This window comes from Stigmatopora argus, chromosome 1, assembly GCF_051989625.1.
Source record: "Stigmatopora argus isolate UIUO_Sarg chromosome 1, RoL_Sarg_1.0, whole genome shotgun sequence".
Lineage (NCBI taxonomy): Eukaryota > Metazoa > Chordata > Actinopteri > Syngnathiformes > Syngnathidae > Stigmatopora > Stigmatopora argus.
The window spans coordinates 18,939,837-18,965,194 of record NC_135387.1 but is presented as its reverse complement, the minus strand read 5'-3'; the positions used below and the strand labels follow the sequence as shown (position 1 = coordinate 18,965,194).

The following is a 25,358-nucleotide window of genomic DNA, read 5'->3' as shown; positions in this document are numbered from 1 at the left end:
CCCCTATAGCCCCATATCTAACCAATCACGTGGCGACTTTTCGTTGAGCTGGCATTTCCCCCGGAAGTAGGAAGTATTGGCTTTGCCCCAAGCTAATATACTAAAGGAAGATCAACACTTGAACGCACTTTAGTTTAGTATTACGTTTTCCATTTTTCTTAAGGTGTTTGTCAGTTTCATCTGCAGGTCAGTGTCAAACATTCGTTTTTTAAAAATTCCAAATGCCCTATTTCTTTCAAACCTGTTTTTTTGTACTTACCGTCAGTTTTTCCAGCAAATAGACGGGTGCCATTCTGTTCAGCACAGCATGCAAATATGTTCAAAACCTGTTCTTAGTCGTGGACAACATAGTCAACATTGTATCATAACTACGTGTTGATATTTTTTTTAAGACTGGAACAAAGAGAACGTCTTTCGATGGCATCTCTTCAATTTTAACAGGCAGGCTGTGTTCTCGGTAGTGTTAGATGTCGTAATTTAGAACACAATTTTGTTCTTATGAATTTTTGAAGTTTGGACCATGATAAAACCTGACTTCAGACTGATTTTCGAATGATTAAAGATTAGGCTGTGACCGAGTAGTTCAGAGCAGGATTATAAATTGATCAAATGCACGTGATGACTTGGCAAAGATAAAGATGGGGTGTTTTTTGTGTGCGTGTTTCACAGTGATGAGTCTCCAGTGGACCGCAGTGGCTGCATTCTTGTATGTGGAGGTCTTCTTGGTGCTCCTCCTCTGCATACCGTTCATTTCTGCCAAGAGGTGCGAGTTCAAGTACAAATTCATGTTAGGATTTGCAGATTCACTGGAAATGGATTAAAGATGAGTCATAAAGACACTATTGATGCATCTCATGATAGAAGCGTCAAATCTCACTTATTACCAGAACCATAAATGTCCATTTCATGGCCTATGTTTAAAGGCAATTTAAATCATTTGGAATCAACACCTGTCCCTCTTTGCAATTTTTGACGATTTGGATTTGTTGACTTCTTCCAGCGAGGATAAATTAGAAATCCTTCTGTTTAAGATAGCCGGTCGAAGATTAAGACGAGTCATGTGGCACATTGTCTTTCAGATCATTAATTTGTATATACGTTGCTTTGAAGAAGTAGTTGTCCCCCGCCCCCTAATCAAGATACTCATTAAACTAAAGTTGATATCTTATTATTAAAGTACTCAAGTAAACACAGATGCTATTTTTTAAATGGCGAATATAGTCGTCAACTGAAACAAATCAAGTTTCTGCTTCAGGACACATTTTCTGAGTGGTTAAAAAGAAACAGTGAGGGCTTTAGTTAAATTCCAGGCCTGAATGCATGACCTTAAAAGGCTGTTCATGCTTGAAACTTCCCTTTTTTCTTCTACTTTTCAGTTTGGACTTGTGTATGACTATTTGACAAGTTGGATTTTTTTTTGTTGGTCCAGGTGGAACAGTATCTTCAGATCTCGACTGGTCCAAACCATAGCCTTATATGGCAACACTTCCTTCATGGTGGCTATGGCCATCCTTGTTTTCCTTCTCATTGGTGAGTGTGTATGACAATTATGTAGTTGATGGTGTTTGTCGTCACCACTGGCATCAGATTTTTAACATTTTTTTTTATTTGTATTTTGCAGACGCCTTCCGCGAGGTAAGGAAATACAGTGTGACGGAGAAGGTGGACTTGACCAACAATCCCACCGCCATTGAACACATTCACATGAAACTGTTCAGAGCGCAGAGGAATCTTTACATCGCCGGATTTGCACTCCTCCTTTGCCTGTGAGCTCACGCAAACATTCTCTCATTACACTCCGTCACACCATATTTCACAGCCGCTTTGCAATTGTTTGAAGACTCTGTCTCATTTGTCAACATTATCTTGAAGTTTCCATCATAACTTCTCAGCTGCCGGTTAACCTGGTCAATCTTAGACAAACTTTTCTAGAGATTGTCTCTACGTTTCTCCATTTTCTATTATCTCTTCTCTTTTCCTCTTTTGTTTCTTACCGCTATTTAGTATTTTCTTTTTCGTGCTACCGCTAGTTTTATTTTTCTTCTTCGTGGCAGAGGTTTGCTTTGGTTTGCTTAAGTTCAGCATTCACTTTAACGATATCTAGCGCCATCTATCGTTGTGAATGAGTATGATGTCCCCCACTTTTTCAGTCTAATTGCAAAGCAAAAAACATCGTCTTATATTCGGGCCAAGACGCTATATCACTGGCTACTAGAGGGCAGTGTCTACCTACAGGTGTTAAATAACAGTAGAGGGACTTTTAAACGTGCCAATATTAATTAGAAACTATAAAAACACTGTCCTTACATAGCGGTTTTTCACCTATTACGGTGGATCTTGGTAAATGACTGATTACTGTCTACTAAAACATGACTGTAGGTTTAAGTAGGCAATGTTTGTTGGTGTAAGAAGTTGAGCGTCCAGCGGGGGGCAGCACAGCCACACGCACACATCCTCACGGCTGTAATAGACAGCGACTGGTGAACTTTCCATGTCGGAACACGAGTTAGCAGAAAGTGGCGGCAGCTGATGGGATATTTCCAGAGTGTCTGTGACCCTGCGGCCATATTTGGACACCCTGAGTAACTTCCTCTGGTCTCCTCAAAAACGTGACTCTGAATCCACCACCCCGGTGCGTTTGTCCTTTCACGTAGTGCCACTTACATTATACGACCGGTTCTGTCACATGGCTCTTGCCTCATTGGTGACTGGTGTCAACACCACGCGCTCCGTGGGACAGAACAGGGCAGCCATAAATGTTTCTCGATAGTCGACGAGTCACCGATTCATTTTGTGATTAGTCGACGAATGGCCTCAGAGAAATGGCTAATGACTGTAACATTGGTTTCTGAAGCAAATATTTCATAATTATCAGCCTTCATCAAGGAGTACAGAAAACTAACAATGTTTCATTTTTTTTAAACTCAGTGGCTGCCATTGATGGCATTGGATGTCCAATCCACTTTAAATGGAATGTCTGGGAATATTTATTCACTGCCAGGCCTCCCATTTCGAATGAATTGGACATCTGCTTGTGTTGAGCTCATTTACAACGGATGACATCTGTCATTGTCAATGCCACTGTAAGATATAAAATATAATAATAAAAAACATCTAAAATTTCATATGTATATATACATATCCCTTATCCCCTTTTGTTTAATACATTTATAATTTTGAGCTAAATATTTTCAACTCCTTTTCAAAGACTTTTTTCCCCAGTTTGTTTTTTTTATTTAAAATAATATACATAATATAAGGGCATGAATTAAAAATATGATTTTGTTCAGTATTTTATTTATTTAAAGAGGATTTGGACCATTTTGGGGTCAATGTTCAAACAAGTCTTGGACTATCAAAGTAGTTGATGATTAATCTGTTGCCAATTAATCTTGGCCGTCCTACGACTAACTACAGGTTGAAAACACGACATTTTTCGTGTGCTGAAATCAAATTCATGGAAGCATTTACGCTAACTTTAAACTGGCCTCGTTTCAAATGCGTCCTAAATTTGAACTTTTTTTTCAAACGTGGTCCGGTGTACTAAGTTCTTGCGTTTGTCCGCAGGTTGCTGCGTCGTCTGGCCACTCTTCTTTCCCAGCAGGCCTCTCTGATGGCATCCAACGAGGCCTTCAAGAAGCAGGCCGAAGGCGCTAGCAACGCCGCTAAAAGCTTCATTGATGAAAATCAGTTGTTGCAGGAGGTGAGCTCCAAAACGCCACTGTGCCGGACGCGTGCTCTCCCGTGATATCTTAATTCTATGTCAACTGAAGACTGTAGACGTCTAATCCGATGCTGTCTAAGAAGCACCCTCTCGCTAACTAGTTTATCATAAGTTGACCTCAGTGCTAGCTAATTTTTTAAGTTGGCGCCAGCTTATAGCAGTGGTGGCCAGCTGGATGTTGTGCACAAAGCTGGAGACAGTGTGGACAGTGGACAGCAGAGGGAGCCATATCCCATCTTGAGTTTATTTGCCGGACTATAGTAGTACAGAGATACCCCGCGACTTAACGCTTCATTTATCGCTGCTTCTCTACGTCAGATTTTTTTGGGGGGGAATTTTTATTTTTTTATTCATTCATTTATCTTCCACACCACCGATCCGCGAAAGGGTTGCGGGGTTGCTGGAGCCTAACCCAGCTGTCTTCGGGCAAAAGGCAGACTACACCCAAGACTGGTCGCCAGTCAGTCATAGGGCACACACAGACAAACGACCATCCGCACTCCCAATCATACCGACGCCTGCGGGAATCGAGTAAGCGTTTGCCCGCAACGAAGTCAGGCGTGTGAATCTCGACATCACGCGCCGGCTTATTTTTTCATTTAATTATTTTTTTTAATGATCATAAACATATGAAAATCCGGAAGCAAATCTTGCTACTAGGACTCAGCACTGAAGAATTTAAAAATATATATATATATATTTGTATTTATTTTTAATTGGGGTGACCAATGTTCCCTCTAATTTTTCGTTGGTCTGAGCAGAAAGTCAACCTCCCTGAGCGCACTGAGTACCAGTGTGAGCGACATCATCGGTACTCGGATGATTCGCCTAAAGACGTTTCGCCGACGGACGTTTGACAGACGGGCAGGTCGCCGAATGAACGTTCGGCGGAACGTCCATTCGGCGACCTGTCCATTTTTCATGTAAAACATGCTGTAAAACACGAAAAACATAAGTGGACAGAGCTACTGCCACTTGCTGCCGCTTAAACGGCGCCATCATGGGGAAAAGGGTAAAAAAAAAAAAAAAAAAAAAAAAAAAAAAAAAAAAAAAAATCCGATTTTTTTTTTTTTTTTTTTACTGCGCGCCATATGATTGCTGCTGCGCAGCGAGGACGAGAGTAGTGCGCAATTGCGCACGCGCGCAGCTTAGAGGGAACACTGGGGGTGACCCTACTTCACGGATTTTCACTTTTCGCGGCCAATCATGGTGGTCGACTGGTTTTACATTTCTGAAAATGCCCATTTCTACATTTTCACATTACATAAGCAGCAGGCTCAGCCAAAGTATGACGTTCCACTTAAAGTCTGGGATACACAGTAATTGCAATACGATATGTCGATATGGTGATGCATCGCCAAAAGATTATGGATATGCTTCCGCAAAACTCTCCACAACAAGCGTCCATATGAACTCATTAGCTGCCTTTGACGTCCACTAATTGGTGGTAAGGTGCACCTTGATCAGAGGACGAACATGCCACTTATTGCCATAAATTCATCTGACTTTATGCCACGTCACTGTAAAACTATTTGTTCACGTATGAGCTGCCACATTATTAGGAGCTATTGACGCCAAAATACTTTAAGCTAGGTAGCTGGTGAAAAACCGTTAATGAGCCTCGGCGGACAAGTAGCAGCTTACAGGCCATTCCATATAAAAAAAATAAGAGAGCGGGGCCATCACGGGGTATCGGCCACCACGTATCAATGGCGTCAGTGCGGGAAAGTGAGATGACGACAGCTGTCTGACGGCCGCCGCTCAGCTGTCCTCATCACTCACCGCGTCGCCTTCGCACGACGGCCGTGACACGTCTGCAACATCATCGGGCACTCGAGACCGGGCAATTTACGGACACGCCATTGGCTCGCTCGCCACGGAGCGGCGCCATCGCACCCCCCTTTTTGAACCCCGGTCATCTTTTGACAGAAACTCCGAGAAGCTGGCCTGGAGTTGCCAGCGGCGGGGACGAAAGTAGAAGGAATCCAGGCGGAGAACAAATCTCTCAAGGAGGAAGTTAAGACCTTGAAGGAGGAACTGGAAGCCTCCAAGAAAGGTGACTATCTCATTCGCTGCCTTTTTTTTGAACGGAGTGGACGTCCGTCCGTCAATGGCAGGCGACGAGGTAAACGGCAAATCAAAGTCGTGCTCTGATGCCGTCCGCAGCGCTCCACAAGAGCGACGGCGACGTGACGGCGATGAAGAAGCAGGCCGCTAACTTGACGGTGGAATACGACCGACTGCTGGAGGAGCACAGCAAACTTGTGGTAGGCCAGGCGCCGCAACGGGGTGAGAGCAAATCCCCCATGATGCATTGCACCAACAATTTCGTCCTTTTGCCCGTAGGCCAGCGGCGATAAGAAGTCGGACTGAGAGCCAAGATGGATATTCTGCACGGTAGCGGGCCCGTTGCGTGTTGTGACGTCACTTTCCGCCTCCGTTCCTGCCGCCGCCTTAAAGCACGTCCTTTCTTTAGTTCCGTCTTTGAAAATCCCTTCCAAACAAGAGCTCGCCCTCTCGTTGCCGAAGGACCATTTAGCCACGCTGGCTTACGTGAGTGACGCTTTGTCGTGTGACTCTATGTCACGTTGCCTCGGATACTGCAAACTTGTGTGTCAACTCCAATACAAAACTCGACACAAACTTGTTTCTGGCCGTACGCGTGTCATTGTGAGAATGTGTGTACGTTCGACATGGATGGAAAGGGCTTGGTGGGGTGGGGGGGGGAGTTGAAAGGCAGCTGCTGGGCTTCTTTTAGAAATGACTTTTTTAAGTCCCTCCCCGCAGGATCTCGTTCCTCAAAGCGCTGACTTGGACAAGCCAGCGAGTTATATTTGGCCCACGCTCCACCTCGGTGGCCAAACGACGCCATATTGGGAAGGAACGCAAAAGGCGCTCTGTAGCCAAAGATGTTCCTAGGAGGAAGATGCTCTTCTCCCATTTCAATTCAGAGGGTCTCCACTTTTTCAAATCTGTATTCAGTGGTGTTAAGGCGACAAGATGCATTATCTATGTATTATTTTGTTCATCAGCGTCAATCTTTGTTAGTTTGGTGGTCCAGCTTAAAACATTTTAGAGGTAAAAAGTAGTGGCAGTGGCTTAATAAAGTATGAATGTTGCCAGGAATTGAGTTAATCAATGTTTATTAGGACAGAATTCCATTCATGAAACTTTTCTGCAATGAGGTCACCACAGAAACGTTATTGCTGACAAATGGGAGGGTTAAACACCATTTGTGCGCAGTCACCCTTTCACAGTTAAACATCACATTATTTACATAATTTTTCACATTTTGTTTCATATTTGCAGATCAAGTTTTTTGTTTTGTTTTACTTGAGTGCTTCCTGCTGGTCTTGCATGATTGAGACAATCTTTAAAAAAAATATCACTGACATTTTAAAAAATAATGCACATGGTGTGACAGATGGACAGAATTTGCAATTTGGTACATTTTTCATTTCTGGTGTTGACCAATTAAAATAAGCAAATAAAACACCTGAAAAATTAAAACCGAATTAAAGACAGCAAAGTAAAACTTAATTGTTCAGCACTCTGTACATAAGAAAAAACAAAATCATTTTAAAAAAATCCCTTTTTTAGTGTCAAAGTGGACCCATTTGTGAAAGAAAAAAACAATGAGAGGGTCCACCTGAAATATTTTCATTTGTTAAAAGATCAGAATCACATTTTTTATTAGTATTAGCTATTTTTTGTTTCAACTCTGACTGCTATTCAATCCATTCTGATCTGCTCTTTCTGATTCTGAACGACCTTCAGTCAAATTGGATTGGACGTCTATCAATGTCAATGGCAGTTAAATATGATCATTTCCCATTTAAAATGGATTTGAGGTCTAACTGTCAATGGCAGTGAACGGGTTCAACAAAATAATCCAGAGGTATAAGGTTATTGCAATATTTATATCTATATATTTACACTACTGGGAAAATTTGCAACACAAACAGAAAGATTATAAGAAAGAAAATATTGAAATGTTACAGTTTCTTACATTAATTTTAACCTCAGGTTTTGACCCCAGAGCTCGTTCCATCTAGTGTTAATGCCGGGAAGTACAAAAAAATGTAGGCTAAATTTACACTCCTTGTGCGGGCTATATTCAATATTTTCATAATTTGGTGCGGTCCAAAAATACCTGGGCAGTCAGCCACAGTTTGGACACCACTCCCTTGCTTCCTAAAAATTGCAAAAATACATTTCTACTTTTTTTGTTAGTATGGCTATTTCGACGAAAAGCATTCCGCCCTCGTGTTTTGAAAAAAAAAAAAAAAAAACTCCCATTAATTATGGTTCAAGCTAAAATAAAAGCACTGCTGAAAAATGCTGATAAAATGTTGTATGTTAATTCAACTACTTTCCTGTTAGAATCATAATTAAAGTCTACTGATTGGCTGGTGAACAAATAACAACGTTAAGACAACAGCGTAAGGCAACGCGCAAGACCACTATCTTCCGGGGCTGGAATACTGGGGGTCCGCAACAACCTGGACCCTGCGCTTCACAGTGTTTTCAATTTGGCGGGTCGGAACGGGGAAGACAAGCGCGATAAAGTGCGAGAGCGAGCAGGCCGACGGTGCGTTCAGGGTCACATGACGCTCTCAAAGATAATCACTTTGTTGTCGTCGCTGGCGGGCGAAAGCGGGTTGAGCGGCTTGACGTCGGGCGCCATGTACTCCAGGTGGTGAGCCCCCCACACCGGGCTGGTCAGGTGGGCCCAGCGCTGCGGGCGGAAACGATCAAAATAAAAACCAGTCGCGTGGAGGAGGCGAGGGCGGCGGTGTGACCTCTGACCTGAGCGAAGGAGCCTTTGGCGCGGAAGAGTTTGTAGATCAGACTGACCGGGATGCACAACATGGACGAGAGCGCCAGACACCAGCCGATGGCTTCGCCCCACCACGGGTACACGTACGTGTTGTTGTACGTCAGCGCCTTGTAGTTGACCAGGTGGAACAGGAAGATGCCCTGAAAAGCCACACCCACAATTCAAACTTTTTCGTGTCGCACCTTTAATGGCAGGAAATGCATGAAAGTTAGCATCAACAAACTTTGGTGGCAACCTTCACTAAACAGTGACATTTTTTTCTAAACAATACATCGATTCTAAGCATATTGATAACCTAAATGGATACAAAGTATTACAATTTTATCAACATTTTGTCACATTTCCATTCAATTGCTGACACATACACACACATAATATATACTTTTTTTTGACATACTATGCAGACACATGGCGTGATAAAGGACCAGCACCACTTCATCCAAGGCATTGGCCGGTAGCCAATCATACGAGCCACGTCGTCCATGAATCGATCGGCACCTGCCAAAAACATCATCATAATCATGCATATTGAGAAAATTCAGTTGCTCATGTCAATTGCTTTAATTTTAGGAATACTCTATATATATATATATATATATATATATATATATATATATATATATATATATATATATATATATATATATATATATATATATATATATATATATTTTACAGCACACCATGTAAAATGAACATTCCAGTTATACTGAATAAATCAAGAATTTTATCAAATGAATTTAAAAAATGTGAGGTGTATCTACTCTACTTTGTAAGCCAAAAATATTTGAGGGATGTGTTATGTTACACGGATGAATCTGAAAAAGATCCAACCAAGATAAAACGATTAAAAGCTAACCTCCCTGCAGAAATATGCATATTTTGGAACAGGTTTACACAAGAAATCAATGATGCCTTAAAATCCCTCTATCAGGAAGGTTTACACTCTAATTTAGAAGTCGAAAAGTGTTCCAAATAAAAGATTAAGACTCACACAGAACCATCACTAATGAAATTGTACAGTAAAAATAATTGAAGTAGTATATGTTTTGACGAAAGTTTGGCGACACTCTTTTTCCTTGTCGACGATAATGTCAAATATTTATTCATCTTATTAGACGTGCTTCATAACTGAGCAAAGAATACCCCGAGATTTGGTACAAACGTAAAGCTGCCATGCAAAATGACTTGAATGGCTGGACATCGTAAGGCTTTTTCTTTAAAAAAAAGTGGTCTATGTAAAGTAAAGCTTTTATTTGTTTAAAAAATAAATACTATGTATATATAGTCAGGCTTTTTTCTTTAAAAATGACCATGTATATTAAGAGTTTTTATTAAAAAATGACCATGTATAGTAAGGCTTTTTTATTTAAAAAAAAACGACCATGTACAGTAAAGCGTTTTTCTTAAAAGACGACATAGTATAGTAAGGCTTTTTTTCTTAAAAAATGACATAGTATTGTAAGGCTTTTTTCTTAAAAAACAACATAGTATAGGCTTTTTTCTTTAAAGACGACATAGTATAGTAAGGCTTATTTTCTTTAAAAACGACACAGTATAGTAAGGCTTTTTTGTCTTTAAAAACGACATAGTATAGTAAGGCTTTTTATTTACAAAAAAGACCATGTATAGTAAGGCTTTTTTCTTAAAAAATGACCATGTATAATAAAGAGAATAAATCTGACTTCTGATTCTTCACTTCTAGTTGTTGCTGTGGTCCACTGGCAAAATCATTGGGTCAGAACATGAGGTGGGAATCAGGAGTGAGTTCAATTCCACTCTTTGCAATTCTCAAATTGTTTATTGAGGTAATGAAAAGGATAAATACAACTTCCAACTTTACTGTGGTGCAAAGACAATGGGTCAGAATTTCAGGTGGACTCAAGTTCAAATCAGAAGTGAGTTTGATTCCACTCTTTGCAATTCTCAAATTGTTTATTGAGGTAATGAAAAGGATAAATATAACTTCCAATCACATCATTTCAGAAGACACTGTGGTCCAGTGGCAAGAACAATGGGTTGAAATTGAAGTTGGACACAAGTTCAAATCTGGAGTGAGTTCAAGCCCACTCTTTGCAAATCTCAAATTGTTTATTGAGGTGATGAAAATGATAAATATAACTTCCAATCACCTTATTTCAGAAGTCACTGTGGTCCAGTGGCAAAGACAATGGGTCAGACAGACCTCAAGTTAGTGGATTTGACTGCCACGTGGGAAATGGGGTTCGAATCCCGCTCTCGTTTGACTAATCACTACACTAGTAGTTCAGTAAATGGGTAATCCTTTTTTCATTCAAATAAAGACTTAGTCATTTTTTTCAGCAAAACAATATTTCCGGTCAGCCGACTGACCGGAAGACAGTTGGGAGGGGGGGTTGCTGGTGGTGTTCGACAGTCGGCCTGCGGCCGACTGCCGACACCATACAGTCGTTGACTGGCGACACCGGGATGTGAACCCTCGACACCCACGTCGCAAGCAGGTGACTTACCCACTACACCACGAGGCGGCCCGCCTATACATGATTGGAAGTTATATTTATCCTTTTCATTACCTAAATAAACAATTTGAGCATTGCAAAGAGAGGAATTGAACTCATTCCTGATTTGAACTTGAGTCCTCCTGAAGTTCTGACCCATTGTCTTTGCCACTGGACCACAGTGACTTCTGAAATGATGTGATTGGAAGTTATATCTATCCTTTTCATTACCTCAATAAACAATTTGAGAATTGCAAAGAGTGGAATTGAACTTGAGTCCACCTGAAGTTCTGACCCATTGTCTTTGCCACTGGACCACAGTGACTTCTGAAATGATGTGATTGGAAGTTATATCTATCCTTTTCATTACCTAAATAAACAATTTGAGAATTGCAAAGAGAGGAATTGAACTCATTCCTGATTTGAACTTGAGTCCACCTGAAGTTCTGACCCATTGTCTTTGCCACTGGACCACAGTGACTTCTGAAATGATGTGATTGGAAGTTATATCTATCCTTTTCATTACCTCAATAAACAATTTGAGAATTGCAAAGAGTGGAATTGAACTTGAGTCCACCTGAAGTTCTGACCCATTGTCTTTGCCACTGGACCACAGTGACTTGTGAAATGATGTGATTGGAAGTTATATCTATCCTTTTCATTACCTAAATAAACAATTTGAGAATTGCAAAGAGAGGAATTGAACTCATTCCTGATTTGAACTTGAGTCCACCTGAAGTTCTGACCCATTGTCTTTGCCACTGGACCACAGTGACTTCTGAAATGATGTGATTGGAAGTTATATCTATCCTTTTCATTACCTCAATAAACAATTTGAGAATTGCAAAGAGTGGAATTGAACTCGAGTCCACCTGAAGTTCTGACCCATTGTCTTTGCCACTGGACCACAGTGACTTCTGAAATGATGTGATTGGAAGTTATATCTATCCTTTTCATTGCCTCAATAAACAATATGAGAATTGCAAAGAGTGGAAATGAACTCATTCCTGATTTGAACTTGAGTCCACCTGAAGTTCTGACCCATTGTCTTTGCCACTGGACCACAGTGACTTCTGAAATGATGTGATTGGAAGTTATATTTATCCTTTTCATTACCTAAATAAACAATTTGAGAATTGCAAAGAGAGGAACTGAACTCATTCCTGATTTGAACTTGAGTCCACCTGAAGTTCTGACCCATTGTCTTTGCCACTGGACCACAGTGACTTCTGAAATGATGTGATTGGAAGTTATATCTATCCTTTTCATTACCTCAATAAACAATTTGAGTATTGCAAAGAGTGGATTTGAACTCGAGTCCACCTGAAGTTCTGACCCATTGTCTTTGCCACTGGACCACAGTGACTTCTGAAAGTTTCAGTTTCTAATACATAAATCTCTCTCTCTCTCTACAGTACTGTACATATTCTCTCCATTTTATTAAATGTTTTTTTTTTCAGTACAAACCAATGCGTGTTACTTATACAAGCCTTAAACATACAAATGCACTTATATAAACCTTCAATATACTTATATCAGCCTTAAGCATAAATTATAATACAAAATATAGCACTGAATCAACTTACAAACAAATTCAACTTATGAACAATCGCTCGGAACCAATTGTGTTCGTAAGTAGGGGAGCGTCTGTAATGGTTTGCCTCTGCATAGTTGAAACCGGTGGCGTAATCAAAGGTAAGGATTTTAGCAGAGGGTGCACGACCCAATAGAAAACTCATTGTCTTCTTCGTGCGATGAGTTGGAATATGAAATTGGGCCAGAGGAAATGGCAAATAAACGAAAGGCTATTTCCCAGCTAGTCCACTTCCTTCTATTTCCTCAATCCACTCAGCTGACCGCTTGGTCAAATGGAAAAAAAATGTGGCATGCATCGGCAGTGTTGGAGCAATTTCCTACACGGCGCATATGAACCATTTCTTCCCGATATAACGACTTAATTTAAAAATTAAAAATAACTAAAATGCAATGAAACTAAAGGGATTGCCTACATCACTTCCAGTTCAACTCTGGTCTCTTGACACAAAATAGGACTAAAACTGTATTTTGTGCTTTTTGGGGGTGATTTGAGACAAAAAAAATGGAATTCCAAGCATGTGTAAAGTGTGTTGCGCTCGTACCATAGACCCAGGCCACCACGATGCATTCCCAGAACGCTTGCCACAGCAGCGTCATCCCGCTGGCAGAGTAGTAGTCAAACAACTGGAACACGTACATACCTCCCTGGAAGCGAGACAAAATCAGCCGCCTCACCCCGCCGTGATGCGGCGGTGCCGGTCGCTATACGGACCTGCGTCACCATGGAGATGTCAATGATGAAGCACAGGAAGCAACAGAGGGCCACGGCGATCTCCCTCTTGTAGCGGTGTTCGTATTTCCCGGGGAACAGATCCAGGATTCCCGTTACGAAACCCTCCACGCCGACGAACTGAGCACGGGCGCGCGGGACGTGAGGCGCTTGTGTGTGTGTGTGTGTGTGGGGGGGGGGGGGGGGGGGCATGTTTGAGTCTTACCTGGCTGTCCAGACCGAGCAGCAGCAGCATGAAGAAGAAAAGCCCCGCCCACACTGGCGCCACCGGCATTAAACTGACTGCCTTCGGGTAAGCGATGAAGGCCAGACCGGGACCTGGAACGCACATGGACGGTAAATTGTAATATAAAAGTTCCGTATCGGAAAGGCAATAAATGATTGGTCCCATCGAAGGCCGATCCATTTTGACTGGCGGCGAATGATCTCCAGGCAAAATGGATTTGACGCCAACGGCGCTCAACACGATTGCGCGTAAGATTGAAGTATCGTCCGGTCTTTACCCGACTCGGCCACTTGCGAAATGTCCACGTTCTGCTCGGCCGCCATGAAGCCCAGAATGGAGAAGACCACGAAGCCGGCGAAGAAGCTGGTTCCGCTGTTGATCAGCGCGAGCAAGAAGGCGTCCCTGCGAGCGGAAAAACGGCAAATGTCCAATGACGCCGTTGGCAAAACCTTGCAGAAATCTCATTACTTGTAGCAGTCGTTGTTGAAGCGGTTGTAGCTGCCCAGGGCCGTCAGCGCTCCGAGTCCGATGGCGTACGAGAAGAAGACTTGCGTGCCTGCGTCGATCCACACCTGCGGGGTTCACATCTGTAAGTTGAGGATGTCAGCCACCTTGGTCAGGATCTAGCCTAGTCATTTACAGTGCTTATCTCCCAAATACAAGATGGCAGATAAGCACTGCAACATACATAATACGAATATTGTTTGCACAGTCCCCGCCCCCCTATCCGACCTATCCTCCCTCTTCATATGCTTCTGGTTACCAAGTACGTAGTACTAGTAGTAAGTGTTGTCATATCAAGCTCGCGACACTGCTTCCAATCGGGTAGCATTTTCAAGCATAATTATGTTGGGGGTCCAAAGCAGTCCTCCAGGGCAACTGTTTTTGTTCTGATCAATCCTGCACAAGCAGTCTAACCAATGAAATTTCTGATGAAACGAGCAGCACCTGAACAAATTGGATACCAGATTGGTGAAAAGATGTTTTCTTGATTGGTTGCAATAGTTTGACCCCCTTAGTTCGAAAACCAGTTCTCTCTAGCTGCATTTTCTAAATCACTGTTTCCCAACCTTTTTTGAACTGCAGCACACTTTTTGCATTGAAAAAATGTCAAGGGACTCCAGCATTTGAAAATCATTTCATTGAAAAATATGTCACCTATATTAGCAAAAGTCATTCTCATCAAAGTTTGATCAGCAGGAATCACATAAACCTCTAAAATTATTCCAAAATCAAATTTTTCACGCTGACCTTATGTCACCAGAAGTTGATGTCTGCGGAGCCTGAAAAACTTCTGTCAAAAATATGTAATGTCATTTTTTTAATTGCATGACTTTTCCTCAAATATGACTTAAATCTCGTAAATATACGCAAAAAAAAAAGTTGTGCTCACGCAGACTTTACGTCGCCGAAAGTTGATGCCCTAGAAATCCAACAACTTCCGGTTCGTGTTAGCGAAAAATAAGCAACAAAAAGACTGTTTCACAATTTCAATCTTGTAATAGTATAATCTATAATTTAACGTTCATCACATCCAATGTTTTTCGTGTTTTACAGCCTTTCTATCTTTTTTTAATTACATTTTAATATTTCTTAATACATTACTTTTTACTTTACTTGTACTTTATACTTTTTACTTTAATGTTTTTACAACTTTCTTTGTTCTGTTAGCCTGGCTTCTTTCTGCTACTTCTTTTTTAGAACCATTCGGCCATGCCTACGCTGTCTTACACATGGGACTAGCTGTTGCAATACGGAGCAGAAGGAGCAACACCTCAATCCCGCTGGATATTCGGGGCTGGACAAAAGTGCCGGGAGAAGAAGCGACGCTTCAGACCAACCATTCTATCATGGGATAAGATGGAAGAGCTGTCGGCGCTTACCAGGCCGGAAACGGAGTCGAGGGGTTCTATTCTGCTACTGTTGATTCTTCAGGTGCGGATAAGCTTGGAAGAGTTACTCTGCATATTCTCTATCTCGGTTACAGTCCGCAGAAATTCCCCATTTTGTGGAAGACTTCCTGTGTGTGGTTCCAGCTTTATCCAACTCTACAACGTCTTTTTCTTGAGTCTGTATCAGTTTTTGCTACCGCAACCAAGATGGCGCCGCTCAATTGGCAGCTGGTGGCGGTATGTCCGTCCGCTCTTGCTAGTTTTGTGTTTTTGCTGCTTTTCTGTCTTAATGATTTCATTTGGTGATTCATAATGATCCCATATACTTTGCTTTGTACTTTGTGCTTTTGCTTTGTTGTTCTGCGGCCTTTGTAACTGTATTGTCTAACTTGTAACTATGCCTTTCCTGTATCTGCATTCTCACTGTAAGACACATGTCTCAAACCGATTCCGCCGAGGGCCGCAGTGGGTCCTGGTCTTTGTTCCAACCGATCCAGTGCCGACATTTTAACCAATCAGGTGTCTTCTAAAATAGGTAGCACCTGACTTTAATTAACTAATTACACTTGCAAAAGGTATCCTTGTTGAGTTGGAATGAAAACCTGCACCCTCTGCGGCCCTTTGAGGACCGGTTTGACACCCCTGCTGTAAGATATGCTGACTCACTATTTGCAAATTGCTTGTTAGTATTGCATCAGTTTGGTGTGAGTAATGAAAAATGGCGAGTCATGTTGAGACATCAGCTCTGCAGTTGTTTGGGCATATTAGCCCACCCCCTGTTTCTGATATCTTCTCTTTACAGCATCATGTTTTCACATATAAATAGATGCACAAACTGTTCGTTCGGAGAGAGTCGCGGCAAATAGGCTGAGCGTTCGCAGCCGTTCGAGTCTCCCCATCTTGCAGTCTGGTAATAAACTTATCTCCTTGAAATTGGTCTCCCTCTTTCTTAACCTGCTCCTGAAGTTGTTTTACAGAAATCCAACACTCACCCTCTTGTTACTGTCACAATGAAATTTCCCGAATACGGGATGAATAAAGTTATCCAATCCAATATTCATATTCATTTTTCTCTCGGAATATTACATGGTATGACTTCTTGCAATTTCCCACGGCACAGTGGTTGGGAAACACTTCTAAATAAACAATAGAATATAAACAAGCCCAAAGCCAAAGGGTTACGTGATCTCCTGCCGACCTGAGCCTCTTCCAGCTTGGACCAATCCGGTTTGATGTAGTACATGATGCCATCGTACGCTCCGGGCAGCGTGACTCCGCGAACCAGCAGGATGATCAACACCACGTATGGGAAGGTGGCCGTGAAGTACACGATCTGAAAGAAACACAATCATGTTTGGGTGACCATGTTCAATGAGAAAACACATTCAAATCAATTGGTTATCTAGTCGCGATAAATGGATTATAATTCACAGCCGAAGGATGATTGGGCGTCACAGGATTGGACATCTATCAATGTCAAGCGCTCCTTTTTTTGGATGGCGTGCGTAGTTGGCAGCCATTTTGGTTAGGGCCACCAGTGGTTGGAATTTAGATCTCGCGAAGTACATTTTGCAGAGAATGAAGTGAAATTTCTGGTGGATAATTTTTTTATTAAATGAATAAAATCGCAGATAATTTTAGAACGGATTACCCAGTCTTGGTTTTGTGTAGGCATACAATTCAAGACATAACACCTAAGACTATGAACTCCCCATTAGATTAGATAGAATAGATTAGATAACTTTATTAATCGTGTATTCGGGAAATTTCACTGTCACAGTAGCAAGAAGGTGAGAATACAGACACAGGAAAATACATTTTAGACATAAATAAGTTAATACATAACTAAATAAATATATAAATAAGCGTGTTGCTGATATATATATATATATATATATATATATATATATATATATACACATACATACATACATACATACATACATATACATATATATACATATATATATATATATATATATATATATATATATATATATATATATATATATATATACACATACATATATATATACATATACACACTTTAAACATACATTAAATTTACTACTTCATTTAACAATTGTAAAACTGAACCCTTAACTAGTTGGCATTGAAAATGAATAATCAGTCTACTAATTGGACAGTAGCAGGAAGTGGATAGATTTTTAATAGCCTTCGAATCTGACATTACCGAATGATTAAAAAAAATGTCTTCAATTTGAAACCACTTGTTAGTGCGAGTAAAAAAATAAATAAAGGAAACCGATGATAGACACGATGATTGTTAATCTCCAGTACAAGTAAGGTTCAACAAGCAGATCATGTGACCTGATACACACTTTTACAACTTTTTTATCAACATTTTTATAGCTGTGCTTTTCGCCTCAACAACCCCAGTCACCTCAAACGCCAGGTTTTGCAGCGCCTGTAGCTGAACGCCATTGGGGGTGTTTGTCTTGAGAGCCGAGCTCCGTGAGAGTGAGCACGTATACGATGTTATGACCTAAAGATTGTATTACTCTGGCTTTGCCATTTTAGATAAGATCTGGGTGAACACAGCCCGTTTCCTTGATTTAATTGGGCTCACTTAATCATTCACATGACCGAGAGTCCAAAATATGGGTTGCATTTATTTTGCCCACGAAAAATAGCATTCATTAAATTGGTGGACTGATTAATTGTAAACAATACAAATACTAATCATTAGCAAGACACAATTTTATGTTGACCACATTTTTGCTAAGATCATCAAATAGCTTATTTGTCAATTAGTTCAGCTAATAATGGGTAATAATCATTATCTAGATTAGTATTAAAAACTTCACAATGACTAACTAATTGGTCTAATTAATTTTAAAATATATTGTGAGTTTATCAATCAAAAAGAAATACAAGAATATTGTTTTTTTTTAAATGGATAGTTAATTATAATTAAATGAGTAACACATTTGAAACAATGGAACGACTCATTATTTTGAAGAAAAATATATTGAACTGTTGAAATATTGACTTATTTTTCCTTTTAAATAAGTTACTAGTCAATTACAATTAAAGGAATGTCATGTAACAACAAACTATGAATATTTTTTTATTATTTTAATGATCATGAGTGGAAATTTGAATCAGTTAATACTATATTATTGAATCAATAAATTGTAAGTAGTAAGTAAAAATATTAAATGATTGATTGTTGAATGAAATACAGTTGAATTAAAGTAATTATGACTAATATTTTGTTCAAAATGTATCATCTTAATTTCATGATTATCACTAATTCTTTAGTTAATTGAGTAGAACTAAATAATTATACGACACAATTTAAAAAGTAAGAATTGGTTTAAAAATTATTACATTTTTTGCACTCAACAACTAGTAAATGAATTACCGTATAAGTTCATGATAAGTAACAATTGTAAAAGGGAAAGACTTATTTTCCCATTCCGGTTGCTTATTTAATATACAATTTCGAGCGTTTAACTGACCTGCACCTACAACATTGCTTTTGAAATTTGGGAGGAAATTTGAGTAGGAAAAAAAGCAAGTCAAACACTAGGAGGGCGAGTCGGCGCTCAGGACGTGCTACCCACCCTCCTTTTAATAAAAAAAAAAACGAAGTTAATCGCCATTAAAAGAACTTAGAGCACCAATGCATTCATAGCAGAATTATTTTTATGTTTCATTTGCTTACACTTATTTCCAACCATTGATAACCGTGCCCACCCTATTCATTTAAAGTAGGAGGACTCGCAGTGTTTCAATGAATGAACGCTGCCAACCCTCACGGTCAAAATGGATCGGACCTCCAGCGGCGTCAAGGGCAGCCCATGTATTCATTTTTTTTAACATCTCGTGACCAAGAACTGCAGCTGAATCCCCCGGCAGGCACGGTCTAAAGCCCCCCCACCGCCCACCGCTACTAAATGCGTGATGTCATAACTGCAATACACATACAATCTTCATGTGACTGACGCATTACGTAACATCGGTGGGGACGCACGCGCGTCGTGTTCCTCAGTCACGTCCCACTGCAGAATAAATGACCCCTCCCCCTCGGCCAAGGGCGAATGGCAGCCCGCTACGTCACGCCTTCAGCCCGGGCCTCCCCCCGGCATTGTCGCCACGGCAACGCTTAGTCTGCCACGTGACGGCGCGGGTCGCATTTGACAGTCGATCGTATCAACTTTGACCACCCGTGAGCGCGACACCCACGTGCATGGGCACCAGGGTGCCGAGACAAGGTCAACGCCAGCGAGGTCCCGCTCTCCATTTCCTCTGTCTTACCTTGCCGGTAGATTTGACCCCTTTCCACACGCAGAAGTAGATGAGCAGCCAGACGGCCATCAGACACAGCATCAACTCCCAGTTGAGTTCACCCGGCTCGTCCAAGCCCGACGAGATGTTCAGAACTTTGTTCCTGCGCACACAAACGACGGGTTGGACTCCCCTTCAACCGGGACGTCTGGCGAGGGCTCACGTACTCCCAGAACTCGATGATGGGCGATCTTCCCTGGGCGACCTGGTCGCAGGTCAGGTTGCCGCCGGCGGAGGTGGCGTTGTGGCTGCCGTTGTTGCACATGTGGAGGCTGAAAGCGTCCACGCAGGAGTTGCTGTTCCAGGGGTTGTCGCACGTGGACCACGGCAGCGTGGCATTGAACGACTTGATGAGGTAGTAGAAGGCCCAGGCCAGCACCATGATGTAGTACGTGTTGCAGAAAAACACGATCACCATGGACGCGTAGCCCAGACCTAGAGACAAAAGCCACTATGGGACACGATCGTCTCACTAAAACGGCGTGCCGGAGGAGACAGGAAGCGGGGGCGTGGCCTACCTTTGAATAGCGGCGCGATGTTCCACACGTTGATGCTTCCCGCCTTCATGAACTGGCCCAGCGAGATCTCCAGGAAGAAAATGGGCACCCCGCCAGCAAAGACGATCAGCAGGTACGGGATGAGGAAGACGCCTGATTGGAGGCAGAGAGCAACTCGTCGAGTTAACAATTACCGCGCTCTACTTTCTGCAGCTTAATTGATAACTTATTGTCAGCCTACATAAGTTACGATGCAGGTGGTGTAGTAATACTGCTACGTGCTAAAGTACTTGGATTGATGGCGCCGTTTTGGTGTTGGCATCGTGACTTACTGCTTTGAGAGCGACTAAGGCACTGGTGTCAAACCGACTCCATAAGGGGCTCAAGTGTGGCACGTTTTCCTTCCAAACAAAGAAGAGGACACCTTTTCACCCATCTGATCTCCTGCAAGTGGAGTCAGTCGATGCTGCTTTTTTCAGCAGAAAATTCATTGGTTACACCAGGGGGGCCCAAATGCGGTCCTCTAGGGCCCCAATCTAGTCTGTTTTGTGGCTTTTCCTCTTTTACGGACAAATTGCTGTGGACGCTGCACGCGATTGGCCGAGTGCAGAAAGTGAGACGCGTTAGCAAGCTAATCTGGCTAATCCCGGCTAAATCACTGTGCTAATTGAGTTATTTTATGCTTGTGGAAAACCAATAGCAACGAGCGACCTCAATCAGAGTTCCAGTATAGTGTGTGTATATAGTACAGTGCAAATGTATTATCATATATTTTGACAACAATTATTTTCCCTTCAGCATCACCGTATTTTTATAGGTTGTTTCCTAAAAAGGATATTGCGGAGGATGTGTAATATCTTCCAGTTGATCTGTTGCAGGATGGTAGGAGGGAATTACCTAGGTTGTACTTTTGGACAGATTTGTTTTAGTCCCGTCCTACAAATCTTCATCAGTTCATGAGGAAAAGCTAAAGTGATTAAAAGGGCTGCCACCATTAATGGACAGCTGTTTTTGGCAGGCGATTCATTGCTTGATAAATATTCTTTCTTTTTTAATGTCATATTTGTGAATTGGGATTTTATTTTTTATTTTATTTTTTTCAAACATTTTTTGGTCCAAAAATAAATGAAAAAATGATCATTTTATTCCTTTAAAAGAAAGACAAAAAGCATTCTCAAAATGTTTGTTAAATATATTTTGAATACAAAAGGAAACAAAGAGGAAAAGTAAACCTTGTCTTATTTATGAAATGTAAAGAAACCAAACAGTCGACTCGTCTGTCATTGATTAATAGACTACCAAAATAATCATTTGCAGCCCAATAATTTGTAGCAAAAAGGTTGAGGAGATTTTGTGCTGTGCCAAAATCATTGGCTACAACCCCCCCAAAATAGTAGTAAACATAGTTTGCGTGTAAATGGGACAATATGGCACAAATCTGGGTTTTTGTGTGGAAAACGAACTCTCGATCCCCTAAGTGACTGTCACGCCGACCTCTGAGCAAACATGGTTTTATCTCCGAGATTTGTCGCCAATCAGTGGATGATTCACAGCTGCAAACAAACAACCCAAAGAGCATCGCAAAAATCTCATCAAGGCCATTCGACGTCGGTGGACGGCCCTCCGCACTGACAGGTGGCGCCGTCGGCCGATTTCTGGTAGCGGCACCTGGATGTCGGCCAATAGGATTAAAGGATTACCGCCAACTAGCTCTAAACGGCGGCGCACGTGCCGTCAGGGATGACCGCGTCACGCTTGTACACACTGAAAATATCCCACGCGCTGAACCCCGTCACCGTGGCGACAAACCATCAATAGTGAGGAGAGGGCGTGGGGCAAGAGACAGGTTACCCTGGCAACTAGACTCATGACTCATCGAAATCTCTTCACAAATGTGCAAATAAAAACACACAACCTCACAAACACACGCCACGATTTTCAATGATCAACTTGCTCAACTGATCTCGGGCAACACTACACGCCTACCAAGTATATGAAGAGCAATGGCTAACATTAGCCGCTAGCAAAGGTCAGAGGCAACATGGCCGCCCGCGGAGCCCTTGACGGACGGCGACATGACCTTCATTGGAAGCCAGAGACAGCAGGAGTCCGGCAAACGCACATTTCGTCCACCTGACCTTCATTTGGGAGACAAGGTCGTCGGCGTGCTTCTAAAAAGGTCACCCGTTGTCTATTTGGTATACGAGCGCGTTAACACTCGCTGACCTTCATCTTCATCCTGTGAGAGCGAGCGAACCTTTTCCGTCCACTGTAATGCTGTCGCCCAATCAGAAAAGCTTTTGTTTGTGTGTGTATTTCTTCATGGGTTTGCGCATTTTGGAGCTAGGGGGCGGTTAGGAGTACAAATATTTGACTGACTTTGGTCAGTCTGTCAATCAACCATCAAGTCCTTCAAATTAGGCCACGTGGGGGGCCATTGCTGGTGGACGGGCTCAAAACTTTTTAATTGCAATACCCGCTCCAAATTGACTGTCATTGACGGCAATCGGCGTCCAATTGTTTTTTGGGACTCTATTTGTCGTCAATGGCACTGAAACATGATCATTCAGGACTACAACTTTGGCCAAGTCAAAAGTTTTACACTCACAGCCAACTTTGTCGCTGCGACAGCCATTCAAAGTTTCAAAAAATAAAATAAAATAAAATAAAAAAGCACACTGATTCCATCTATCGAGACAAATAATAGCGGAAAGACATCGCAGTAACTTGATTATGGTAACAGGAAGCCTTTTTATTTTTAAATGAATTTTTCTTGTACTTACTGGTATTATGCAGATATTCCTATGTATATTGTGTAATGGACACTGATTACTTCTAAGACGATTATTGACAATTAAAGATGTGCATCACAGTATTTTCAATAACTGTTAATTGTGATGAAGTCTTTTTTTCTTGTTTTTGTTTTGTTTTACGTTTTATCTGAATAAATACAGCATTTATTTATTTACTTTTGTAATTATATGTGATTGTATTGCATATTGTATTATATGTGATTGTATTGCATATTGTATTATATGTGATTGTATTGCATATTGTATTATATGTGATTGTATTGCATATTGTATTATATGTGATTGTATTGCATATTGTATTATATGTGATTGTATTGCATATTGTATTATATGTGATTGTATTGCATATTGTATTTATTTTTCTCACCTTAATCAAAAATATGGATTCTTTTCTGTGTAATGGACACTGATTACTTCTAAGACGATTATTGACAATTAAAGATGTGCATCACAGTATTTTCAATAACTGTTAATTGTGATGAAGTCTTTTTTTCTTGTTTTTGTTTTGTTTTACGTTTTATCTGAATAAATACAGCATTTATTTATTTACTTTTGTAATTATATGTGATTGTATTGCATATTGTATTATATGTGATTGTATTGCATATTGTATTATATGTGATTGTATTGCATATTGTATTATATGTGATTGTATTGCATATTGTATTATATGTGATTGTATTGCATATTGTATTATATGTGATTGTATTGCATATTGTATTATATGTGATTGTATTGCATATTGTATTTATTTTTCTCACCTTAATCAAAAATATGGATTCTTTTCTGTGCCTCAAACCCTTTTGCCATGACATTTAATCTGTAGAAATATGACTCTTTCTTTATACAACTATCATTCAATTTTGTGGCAAATCTTGGGGGGGAAACGCCATTCTGGGGCTATTCCAACTATTTTCATGGGAAAATACAATGTATCTTATCAAATGGTATTTTGGATGAGCAAGTTATCATTGTGGTTACATTGTTGTGCCCTTTGTTGTTTCCTTGAAACTTTTTAGCGCAATCTCATGGACACATTCTTTCCTTTTTACTGAACAAAATAACTTTGTGTTGCAACTGTTGAGCTTTTCCTTTAGTTTTTGCCTAAAGTGGGAACATTTGATTGATATGTGAGTGCCACTCACCTCCTCCGTTCTTGTAGCAAAGGTAGGGGAACCTCCAGACGTTTCCCAGGCCGACGGCGAAGCCCACGCACGACATGATGAAGTCCATTTGCCGGGTCCATGTCTCACGTTCCTGGCGCACCGGCATCGGCATTGGCACCGGGACCGGCGGCACCCCCACCACCACGCCGCCTTTCCTGCCCTCCGGCCCGGCTCCGTCCAACCCGACCGCCGCCGCCGCCGACGACGACGCCGGGGCCATCAGCCCCCCGCCGAGGTGACTCCTCTTGGCCTCCTCTGGGGGCAGCAGTGAGCAGCAGGACGGGGGCGCAGTCTGCCTGTCCATCAATCAAAAAGGCGCCCGTTCAAAAATATCCCCAAAAAAGCGTTTTCTATTTTTGCCCTGCTCTCTGCCCCCCGCCCTCTCGAGTTCCAAATAAACTGAAGCTGGAAACGTTCCAAAATGAAATCCAAGGCAAGCCAAATCAAAGACGAAAAGTGGCCCGACGGCGACGTTCAGAAACAATCCACAAAACACTTGAACGTCAGCTTGAAGAATCTCATCGGCGGGAAAGCTGAGGCGGAGGAGGGGGTCACCGCCCGACGAGCATGGGGTCGCCGAGTCCTCCTGAACCAGTCCGGGTGACGGGGTGGGCTGGTTGGGGGGTCTTCGCCGGGACGGGACGCTTGCCTCTTCACTTGACGAGTGCTCGCGGCGTGAGGAAGGCTCAGCCAGCTGATAATGCTCTTGACCCTGAGCCCGGCGCGAGCCTTTTAAAGGGGATGCTGCGGCTCCCGCGACTGACGTCACCGCACACGCCCCGCCCCCTTTGCACCTGACGTCACACACCGGTGCACCCTCGCGGGTTCGGAAGGAGCGCATCGGTAGGGACGAGACTCGAGCTTGGTCCACTGCGATGACACGACCTCGCAGTGCTAGGTAGGGCTAAGTCATCAGCTGCCATTGACGACGATAGACGTCCAATCCTTGCCCAGTGAAAAATGCATGGGACGTCTGGAACCGTCAGCGGCACTAACGAGTGCGTGTCCTGGCGTGGTGGAGCGTTGTCAGTGCAGCGTGGTGGCAACTGACCTGAAAAGGGGCGGGGCTAACGCTCAATCAAA

The 25,358-nt window shown here is 41.9% G+C and overlaps 2 protein-coding genes and 1 long non-coding RNA gene across 3 annotated transcripts; 2 read left to right on the top strand and 1 right to left on the bottom strand.

Moving 5' to 3' along the window:
* Nucleotides 1–30: 30 nt before the first annotated feature.
* On the top strand, nucleotides 31–6,850 carry bcap31 (B cell receptor associated protein 31). Its single transcript, XM_077606597.1, has 8 exons — nucleotides 31–186; nucleotides 670–763; nucleotides 1,430–1,530; nucleotides 1,622–1,766; nucleotides 3,568–3,703; nucleotides 5,654–5,780; nucleotides 5,891–5,991; nucleotides 6,071–6,850. Exons 2-8 carry the CDS (start codon nucleotides 672–674, stop codon nucleotides 6,095–6,097), a joined length of 729 nt encoding a protein of 242 aa, XP_077462723.1. The 5' UTR covers nucleotides 31–186; nucleotides 670–671; the 3' UTR covers nucleotides 6,098–6,850.
* Nucleotides 6,851–25,010, bottom strand: slc6a8 (solute carrier family 6 member 8). Its single transcript, XM_077606586.1, has 13 exons — nucleotides 24,255–25,010; nucleotides 20,318–20,449; nucleotides 19,967–20,234; nucleotides 19,770–19,902; nucleotides 16,684–16,818; nucleotides 14,062–14,165; nucleotides 13,871–13,995; nucleotides 13,573–13,685; nucleotides 13,350–13,487; nucleotides 13,180–13,282; nucleotides 8,962–9,062; nucleotides 8,534–8,704; nucleotides 6,851–8,462 (listed from the first exon to the last, which is right to left on the bottom strand). Exons 1-13 carry the CDS (start codon nucleotides 24,577–24,579, stop codon nucleotides 8,328–8,330), a joined length of 1,983 nt encoding a protein of 660 aa, XP_077462712.1. The 5' UTR covers nucleotides 24,580–25,010; the 3' UTR covers nucleotides 6,851–8,327.
* LOC144078506 (uncharacterized) lies at nucleotides 10,435–10,900 on the top strand. Its single transcript, XR_013301234.1, has 3 exons — nucleotides 10,435–10,462; nucleotides 10,551–10,618; nucleotides 10,707–10,900. It is a non-coding gene; the product is annotated as an uncharacterized LOC144078506 (long non-coding RNA).
* Nucleotides 25,011–25,358: the final 348 nt, after the last annotated feature.

Excerpts from the sequence above, each read along its gene's own strand:
- bcap31 (XM_077606597.1), top strand. The coding sequence starts at position 672 with ATGAGTCTCCAGTGGACCGCAGTGGCTGCATTCTTGTATGTGGAGGTC. Across the intron at positions 764-1,429 it reads CCGTTCATTTCTGCCAAGAG|GTGGAACAGTATCTTCAGAT; the intron begins GTGCGAGTTCAA and ends TTGTTGGTCCAG. Across the intron at positions 5,781-5,890 it reads ACTGGAAGCCTCCAAGAAAG|CGCTCCACAAGAGCGACGGC; the intron begins GTGACTATCTCA and ends TGCCGTCCGCAG.
- slc6a8 (XM_077606586.1), bottom strand. The coding sequence starts at position 24,579 with ATGGACAGGCAGACTGCGCCCCCGTCCTGCTGCTCACTGCTGCCCCCA. Across the intron at positions 20,450-24,254 it reads TTGCTACAAGAACGGAGGAG|GCGTCTTCCTCATCCCGTAC; the intron begins GTGAGTGGCACT and ends GCCTCCAATCAG. Across the intron at positions 20,235-20,317 it reads CATCGCGCCGCTATTCAAAG|GTCTGGGCTACGCGTCCATG; the intron begins GTAGGCCACGCC and ends TTTTGTCTCTAG.